At 47.9% G+C, this 9,240-nt stretch overlaps 2 protein-coding genes across 3 annotated transcripts in view; both read right to left on the bottom strand.

The window, feature by feature from the left end:
• Window positions 1-2,710: 2,710 nt before the first annotated feature.
• LOC123189541 (surfeit locus protein 2) lies at window positions 2,711-6,578 on the bottom strand. 2 transcript variants are annotated; one of them, XM_044601979.1, is made up of 5 exons: window positions 6,187-6,578; window positions 5,809-5,906; window positions 4,988-5,293; window positions 3,211-3,274; window positions 2,711-3,128 (listed from the first exon to the last, which is right to left on the bottom strand). In XM_044601979.1, the coding sequence occupies exons 1-5, from the start codon at window positions 6,486-6,488 to the stop codon at window positions 3,047-3,049; spliced, it is 852 nt and encodes a 283-aa protein (XP_044457914.1). In that variant the 5' UTR covers window positions 6,489-6,578; the 3' UTR covers window positions 2,711-3,046. The 2 variants fall into 2 exon arrangements, with proteins under 2 accessions (XP_044457914.1, XP_044457916.1); XM_044601981.1 differs by having other exon boundaries at window positions 2,711-3,125.
• Window positions 6,579-7,334: 756 nt separating this feature from the next.
• Window positions 7,335-9,240, bottom strand: part of LOC123189540 (SWI/SNF complex subunit SWI3A homolog) — a gene marked incomplete at its 5' end in the record, with an annotated part of 6,268 nt that continues 4,362 nt past the window's right edge. The window contains 2 exon segments of the mRNA XM_044601978.1: window positions 7,335-7,977; window positions 8,201-8,355. Coding sequence (XP_044457913.1) covers window positions 7,777-7,977; window positions 8,201-8,355 — 356 coding nt within the window.

Here is a 9,240-nt window from a genome sequence, read left to right as displayed (position 1 = left end):
TCTACTTTTCCTAATCTTTCTTCCCAAAAAAAATTCCTTCACATATTGTACCAAAGCTTTTTTAGCCAAATATATTATACCAAAGCTAGGGGGCCATGGCACCTGCAGCTTACAACATAGCTTCGCCACTGATTTCATCCATCGCTATTATCTATCTATGTAAAAACAAAATAAACTACACAAAACCTAACAAAAATTGGATCTATCCATTTTTGTGGCATTTTCATCCATCTAATAAATTGAACTCATAACGATTATGAACACACATTAATAGAAATATATACCCTAACCCTAGTCAAACGCTCGTGTGCGTGTGCGTGGATGCTGCCGCGGCTATCCATGTGTGTGGTGGCCACGGCCGCGGGTGTCGAGGAGGAAAGCCAGCTGGAGAGAGAGGTTGGGATGGCGGGGATGGCGATATATTACCGAGTGGATGGCGATGTGGTGCGGATGGTCGGCGAGGGCGATGGAGGCAGCAGACGAACGGGTGGCGAAGGTAGCGGACGGCGACGGCGGCTGCGGATGCCGAGGCCGATGGCAAGGGGACGATGGAGGCAGTGGACGGCGATGTGCGGAGGCAGCGGACGGAGACGGACACGGCCGCGGCGGCGTGGATGAGCCGACGGCAACGAGATGGGTGAGAGTGAGAGTGAGAGTAGGAGGGTGAAGTGGGGCAAGGGAGGGGCCGACGTGCGTGTGTGGATAGTCGATTGAGCTTGGCGTGTGCGACGGGCGCGCCAACCAGCCCGCCATTGCTACTTTGGGGTGGCGGGCGGCAAAGTTGATTTGATTTGGAAACGACCACACACCTAACTTAGTTGTGGCGGTTGCTGGCAGTTACCCGCCACAGATAATATCTGTATATAAAAATTCGGTGCCGGTTGCAGGCACTAAACTGTAGCGAGTAGTACAGTGCGCCCGTCAGTGTTGCCTTCCAGAGCAGTGGCGAGCTATTATATACACCCGCCATTGACCACATTCATCATGTGGCCATGCTCAGCGGTGCTTACTTGTGGCGGGTAATATAAGGCATCTGCCACTGCTAGCCCAGTAGCTCTAGCGGTCACAGTGTGTCACCCGCCATTGCTTGCTTTCAAAAATAGCTGATCCGCTATTAATTGGGGTTCATCTATAAGCCCTTTTTCAGTAGTGCGACTACCGTATAGAGCTAGCACATGGGCTCATGGCGGCGCCGCTCATCAAGTCGTGACTTGTCATTCCGCTCTCTTACCTCGGCAGGGGCCGGTGATTGCTATGAAGCTCCTGCTGGCAACGACGGCACACGAGGCGCACATGTACGATCCGACGACAAAGACGCTCGAGATGGTTGCCTCCATGGAAGATGAGGAGAAGAGCGGCTGCGACGTGCCGGAGTTTATGGTGGACCGGCTGCCCCTCGTGCTGTGTTAGGAGAGTCTTGCTCATGTCGCCGGCATGGAATACGACGAGGACGCCATTGGTTATTCAGTTCTCCTCGCAAAAGATGTCTTGCCTGGCTCGCTGTTGGAAATAGACTCGGGACCGCCGGTAGTGTTAGAGCATCTCCAGCCGTTCGGCTTTCCAGGGCGCCTAAAAAGAGCGGCATGGGAGCGAACCGGCGGTAGCTCGGTCCTTGGGGGCGACCTAGCTCTCAGTCACGCCCCCAGACGCCGGCCTCAGGATGCGGAAAATTCGAACTTGGTCGTTCTCGCTCATCAGAAAAGACGCCACAAATCCGGCAATCACAAGTCACAGCTCGGCGATTGGATGTAGTCTAGCGTACAAAAAACAGAGCGCCGCAAGTTCGCGTGCGCAACGAATCACTCGGCGGGGTTGGCTTCAGGCGTCGGCGGAGTCGGCGTGCGCGGACTCGGCGGTGTTGGAGCTGCTTCGGTGCTGGCGGTGTCGGCGCGGTTTTGGTGCTGCTGGGCGGCGTCGTGGAGGCGTCATCACCCGGGCTTGGCGTGTGCGTCGACGTCGGCGTCGGCGTCGGCGGCCTTGTCGAAGGAAGTTGCTTCAAGATGAGACCGCGCTCCGCCAAGTACCACGCCTTGACCGCCTCGTCGGTGCTCTGGAGCATGTCTGCCCCGCCCAGCAAGAAAGCCAGGTCGGTGTCGGGGAGGCGAGCGGGAGGGAGATTGGCGGGAGGAAGGAGCGGGAGGGAAGTGGGGAAAACGCGGGAAGAAACGGCGGGAAGAGGCGCTCGCCTCGCCGACAGGGCGGACCCACGCACCCTTTTCGCTTGTGCCGGCGCCCCAGGCGTCCCTCAGGAAGCCGGGTTCGGCCTGGATTCGTCGGCACCAGTTTCGACCTGAGCCGGCGAAAAACGGGCTTCTGGGAACGCGATTGGGCCGTTTTTTCGACGCCGGCGCGGCAAAAACGCCTGAAGAGGGTCTGTTGAGGGCACGGCTGGAGATGCTCTTAGGCTGCACGGGCGAGGCTGGTCGAACCAGGACAATTGCGTTCTGTAACACCGGAAACCTGAGATAGTGATTCACATTATGATCCTTGCTAAATGTTTTCATCTTTTTTCTCAAAAGATATGTGGTTTTAATTTTGTTCACACTACCGGAGTAAATTGTGAAAGACCTCCGCAATTGGGGCAAGGATCCCCGAGCATGGATATCACTGTTCATCACGACTGACGAAAGGTTGCTTCGTTAGTTTACTTTTTTGTGAACAGATCAATTTATCTAATTCAACATAGTTTCGGAGCTAAAATATAAGTATATCTCAAGTTCAAATCAAAACTAAAAATAAAAATACAGTTCCCTCTTACATGATAATGGATGGTCACAAAGTGAAGGCGACGAAGTATAACTATCACTGTTCATTACCACTAACGAAAGGCAGATCAGTTGACACACATCATGTTGCAACAAGCAGCGGTGTGACGGCACTGAGAAAAACTAACAAAACACAAGTTAACTAATACAAAATCGGCCATTGATTAGAAAACCCAAAGTCTCAAAGGGAGAAGAAAGAAAGTGGTGGAATTCACGACTCCAAATGAAGCAAGGTGAAACAAGCTCATGCATAGCTAACAGAATAAATCCGAAATAACCGTCTACTCATCCTTTCGGGGCTTTTTCTTCCTTGTTGCGAAACTACTTGGTCCAACAGCTTCCACTGACAATCGCTTTGTCCTGCTACAAGAGGAAAGGAAATATTATACCTAAGGGTATGTGTGACATCACGCATTATTCGATGAGAAGAACTGTTCTAGAATACCTTGAAGCCAGTTCCTCCGACACTTCATCATCCTTGTCAGCCATTTCGTCGTCATCCTCATCATCTATCATTTAATTTTCCAAATCAGATACAGAACATTCCATACTGTAAATTCTCTGTATGCGGCAACTTTAAATTTAATTGATAAAAAAGTGGAGTATGAAATTCTCCTACTGAATTGGTTACACAGCAGCAAGATAATCACTTTTGCTGAAGATCACAAAATTAATTTGGTGCGCTTTAACACCACTGAAAGAAATGATTGTGTTTGTTTTAACATTGCTGAAGAAAAAAGCTCAGGGATCACGAAATTCTGAAGCAAGGAAATGCCACGAAATGGTATTGAGCATATCACAATGTAACTACAAGATCTTGCACACATAACTTAAATTGCTTGTTTATACAATGTAAATTAAACAAAGGAGCTTGCCAGAGGATCATCTGATGATAAGTTCATAAGAGATAACAAGATCCCAAAAGGGAATTAAAAGATTCAGTCAAAAGTAAAACCTTGGCAAAATACAACATCTGATGAAATATTTTTAGCTTCTTGTGGAGGTACTTAACAAAAACATAAAGTTGCAAAAGCTGCCACTAAGAAGTCTCTATTAGACAAGTAACTGAAAACAAAATAACTATCTACTTATAGGAATGCAAATCAACTGATGACATTCCACTCAATAGGTAATTCCTATATGCACATTGCCCTTGTATTAGCGGTGAGTCAAAATTCACATCCCACCCAAATTGCATCCCTACACATAGGCTGGCTCTTGCCTTCACTTAAAAACTACATGCTTGCAATCATCCTGTCCATTCATTGGCTACAGAACTACAAAATGGACAAATTTATGCTTCTCATTTTATCTGAGAAGATCTAAGAGCAACAGTTTGAACCAAATATTATATTATGTGATAAAGCAAAGGGGGCTGCTACGCGTCCGTCGGTGGATGAATTGGAAACATCGGCCGCCTCCTTCGCCGTTGGATTGAACCACAAATAGCCGCTGGATCTTCCCTGAGGTGCGCGTCACGAAATTGCAACAAGGTAGATGTTGCACAGCTCGCTCCGCAACAGCTACTTTGTTGCGAAACCACCGAAGTGTTAGACTCTATTGTGTTGCAACTGACATCTTGTTGCAGAAACATTTACAATAGAGATGGTGTTGCAGAATTATTTTCTTTTCGTCTTCGCCATTTTTTGCATAGATGTTGTTGCGGGAGAATTTTTGCAACTAAGGTGGTATTGCAGAATTTTTTGTTTTCTTCTAAACGTATTTTTTGCAACATAGATGTTGCCGCAACATGAACGATGTTGCGGAATTTTTTTTCAATGAAAGATGAACTGGAGAAGACGGGAGGCCAAGGAGAGACAGATGGGAGGGTAAGAGGAAGGGAAGGAAGAGGAAGGAGGTTGTCGTGGCGCAAGAGAGCGGCGGCCGGAGGGAGCTTCGGCGAAAAGGGGCGGCGCTGGCTGGAGCGGGATCGGGAGCACATCTGTCCCTCCCTGGATCAGGCGAGAGGAAGCGGGGATCAGGATAAGGTGGACGAGTGGCTGGGTTCATTCGAGATCTGTAAAGGAGATGATGTGGTGACGGGTCTCACAGGGACACGCATCATGCGAGGGACGCGGTCGATGAGCGAGGAGGATCCGCCGGTTGAAGGGAATTGTTTCCCTAAAGCAAAACATCTACCAAATATGTTCGAAATTATAGAAATGAACATTTGAGCTTTGTTTAATAAAGCAGTTACACATGATAAAAAAAATGGCACTTACCGGATGCACCTTCATCCTCTGCTATATCATCCTTCCCCGGAGAGGACTCCCATCGGTCTTTCCCGTCATCATCATCCCAACGACTTCCAACAGGAGGCACCCAAAATTCCGAATCATCTGAATCATCAATTTCTGGTTCAGGTTCTCGTGGCAAAGAAGGGTTGACAACAGCAGCTTTCTTCTTCTCCTTCTTCTCCTTCTTCTTGTCCTTCTTCTTGGTAGACTTGGATTTCTTTGCGACTTCATTTGACTGTTCACCTTCTACTTTGCCTGTCTCGCCTGATGCCATCTTTTCCTCTAGCTTTTCTGTCAAAATAGGGATAGGCATGTTAGATGTAGGAGCGACCAAACATGCCAGTGCAATGGCTTAAAAGCAGTATTGTATGGGAGATGAGAGTTCCACCAAAATGTATTCGAAGAGATGTACATGACCAGATATATTCCCAACTATTTCCAGACCAGTGAGAAGACAAATGAAACAAAGCGCTTATTGCAATTCCTAAGCAAGTTGCATAACAGAATTCTACCCAAATAACCATCTGCTATCAATCCATAGAAAATTGTTCAGAGAAAAGGACGAGCTAACATTTCATAACAATTAGTTTTGATGATAACCAAAATGATGCACATTGGTGTACAAGAGTACACCATGAGAAGCAGACAGATACATGGAAACGGTAGTGGGAAATTCATCATGGTCCTTTAACCAGTAGAGAAATACATGAAAAACAGAATGGTACATTTTATTAGCAGTAACAGCATACGATGTTCCATTTGCCACACGTGGCACCACAGACAGTATTGTGCAAAACTCACTTTACCTAGTTTATTCAGGAACCTCTTCCCATTTACATGCTTCCAGATGTGCTCCTCCGACTTGTTTATGGTGTCCCCGGTAATGTTGCATATGAGCTTGGACCTGCAACACAATTACCAACTCAATTCGACAGACTAAAGCACAGCCGAATTACAAGCAAATGAATCATACATTTATTTGTTAGTACTCTATGGAGTACTTGTTTGGCACACGATGTACGTTGAATTTAGAACCCTAGAATCCCTTAAGGGCATTACCGGATAGCGGATCAAACCGCAATGGAACCGAATGAGCAATCTACACTCCTAGACAAACTATTGGGGACAATCCACATTGGACACGCATCAGGCAGCAAAATACAGAGCAGAGGAGCGGTGCGCACTTGTGCTCGGGGTGGGGCTTGAAGGCGTTGAGCGGCGGCTTCTTGTGCGCGACGCCGTGGTCGATGAGCGCGAGGCGGCAGGCGCGGGACCGCGCGTAGGCGTCCTTCTCCCGCTCCGGCAGCTCGTGCCCCGTCTCCGCGCACCGCCACCGCCCGCCGCCGGCGTCCTCCCAGGTCGGCTGGCCTAGCAGGAAGCCGCCCTCCTTCTCCCCGCCGCCCTCGACGGAGCCCTGGGGGCTCGACGCCCCCGAGTCGGACGCTGAAGCGGCGGCGGCGGCGGCGGCCTTGCCCTTTTTCGCCATTAGGTCGTTGGCGAGTCGCGGGCCTGGAGGCCGTAGAGAAGAGGGGGGCGGAGGAGAGGAGAGGTGGTCCGCGAACCCAGGGTTTTGCCTGCCTGTCTCCTAGAAAAGAATTCTAGGAGACCAAGTCTGAGACCCATCGTGGCATTCACAAATCGTGTGATTTATGAATGCTACGTGTTATTCATCAGGACGGGTCTCACCTGCTAACCGTGAGATCTGATTTCATATAATTTTTTTTTCGAAGGCTTTGATAAAGTTTTTCCTTTGCTTTCCTATGATGAAACGGGAAGAATTGTTGCCAAAAAATGCTGCATTTTGGCACCGCATTATCCATGTCGGCCACCCCCCACATTTGAAATTTTGGTTCTCGAATTTCAATTTTAATTTTCACGCTTACGAGTCTGGGCTCTGTTTTGAATTTCCGAAGCAGCCAGACTTTTCTACTCCCTCTAGTGAGGTCTTTTTTTTAAGGAACTCCCTTGAGGTTTGTAGGGTCGACGCAGGATTTTAGATTTTTTATTTGAGAAACGAAACATATGTTATATACCATTACAAACTTGTAATTTTGACGGCACGTAACACATATTTTATTAGTTAAAAATTGAGAACACACACCCATACACCCGACCAGTGGGCGTAAGAAAATGCCTTCTCTGGTTTAGCATGCGCGAGGCTAGCGATAAGAGCTACCTTGCCTCACTTAAACTCGGCTCAAGTAAAAAACAAAAATCCATTTGGTTTGGCTTCCAAGCAAGTCTGCCTGACCCAGGCAGCGCTCCCAGGCGCCGTCTGGGGCTGAGAACGATGCCTCAGTCCTCCATCCAACATTCAACCAAACATCTCCCAGGAAAAAGTTCACATGGCCATTTCTTCCAGCAACATCCATGGTATTCTCACGGTATGTACTCTAAGCTCACACTGGAAAGTTATACAGCGACTATTTGTTCAACCAAACAGTACAACGGGGCCGACAATACGGACACCCCGAACCGACCAAACATCTGTGCATCCGGAAAAAATGAAGTTACAGCAGACTATCAGCAACCCTTGCTATCTAACCCTAGCTGGATGTTGGTACAACAGAGCTGCTGCTGTGCGCAATTGCACACCATGGTACAGGGGGCTGAGGGGCGGCCCCAAGCACAACATATCTAGATGAATTAGCACCTTTACAGATGCGCCCGCCCTCCTGCGCGCACGCACAATGCTGCTTTACCTACAGGGACTACAGTCAGAGGGCGAGGCGGCGGATCAGAGGAGGAGGGATAATCGGCTCCAGTCAGCTTCTCTATGGAGTAGACCTGTCCAGGAACAGCCTTGTGAGCACTTCGTCCCTCTGAAGCGGTGCTCCAGTCTGAAATGCTCGCTCCAGGACCGTTTGCCATTCCTTCATCAGGGACTCCTTTATTTGTTGTATGGTGGTGTACTCCTGATCCATGATCAACTCTAGCTCCTCAAAGTGTTTGATCTTGTATTGGATCTTTCTTAGCTGCCAAACATAAGAAAACAGCCGTCAGTGATTAAAGTTAAACAACTTGGTCAGCATCTATGATGTACTCCCTCTGTAAACAAATATAATACGCTTTAGGTCACTAAAAGACCTAAAATGTCTTACATTTGTTTACAGAGGTAGTACCTTTCAGCTAAACCTAGAAACCCAAAATACACTACACTTCTGAAAATTTAAGCAGGGAAAGAGGAAGACAATTCACCTGAGTTTCAATTATGGACGCCATTAGAAGCTCCATCTCTCGCTCTTCCTGGTCCACAAGCATCTTCGCGCGGGCAGCAGCTGCACCAACAGCTGTTCCAACAGCTGCCCTCACTTGATATGCGGTAGAAATAAAGTTTTTTTCCGTTTTCTTATCTGGCATTAATGACAAAGCATTAGTTTGAGGTTGTGCAGAGCAGTCATGGCACAAGTAGAGGCCAATAGGCTGGAAGCTCCATTCTTTTATTTTATGGAATTATATCAGCTGGCAGATCCAAACCAGAATCTGCAGTTCACCAATCTGGCAAACTACTTGTGATAGGCAAGCATATAAACATTCTAATTCAGTGTGGTACTGGGGGTTGCATCAGTTAATACAGGTGGTATGGGAGCATGCCAGGTGATGTAAAAAAGAGACCCTATTAAAGGTCTAATGAGACAGGTGGCATGACTAAATTCATAGCCCTGGCTCACCAATTTCATTCCGTGAAAAACAATCAAACAACAAATAACCCCAGATGGCATGTCTCACAAGCACCATCCAGTCTGTGAAACCGTGAAAGCACCAAGCCCTCTGATAGCCGTCAACACATGTACATTCTGACATTTTCTGCTTAGATTTTGTCAATAACCCAAATTTAATCTCTACTACCTCATAAATTGGAGCTATTGGTGGTGGTGACTTCACTTCCCACTCTACCCGAATCTCCCTCATCTATCTAGAACCCACCAAACCCCTCTGGTTTGGAAGAGTTCACTACCCACCCCATCTGAATCTCCCTCATCTATCTAGAACCCACCAAACCCCTCTGGTTTGGAAGAGTTCACTCCCTACCCCATCAGAATCTCCCTCATCCATCTAGAATCCACAAGACCCCTCCGATTTGGAAGAATTCACTCCCCCACTCCACCCCAATCTCCCTCATCCATCTAGAACCCACCAGACACCTCAGGTTTGGAAATAAATAATAAAGAAAAGGTAGAAAAATAATGCAGTTGGGGAGCCTCGAACCTCACACATGCCACGACACCCAGCTTGAC

Source organism: Triticum aestivum, chromosome 2A (assembly GCF_018294505.1).
Source record: "Triticum aestivum cultivar Chinese Spring chromosome 2A, IWGSC CS RefSeq v2.1, whole genome shotgun sequence".
Lineage (NCBI taxonomy): Eukaryota > Viridiplantae > Streptophyta > Magnoliopsida > Poales > Poaceae > Triticum > Triticum aestivum.
This window is presented reverse-complemented; position numbering and strand designations above follow the sequence as displayed.

What these genes read in the sequence shown, in the direction of transcription:
- LOC123189541 (XM_044601979.1), bottom strand. Translation starts at nt 6,488, where the DNA reads ATGGCGAAAAAGGGCAAGGCCGCCGCCGCCGCCGCCGCTTCAGCGTCC. An exon ending in AGAGGATGAAGGTGCATCCG is followed by an intron (nt 3,275 to 4,987) that starts GTAAGTGCCATT and finishes ATTAAATGATAG; the next exon opens with ATGATGAGGATGACGACGAA. An exon ending in TCGGAGGAACTGGCTTCAAG is followed by an intron (nt 3,129 to 3,210) that starts GTATTCTAGAAC and finishes TTCCTCTTGTAG; the next exon opens with CAGGACAAAGCGATTGTCAG.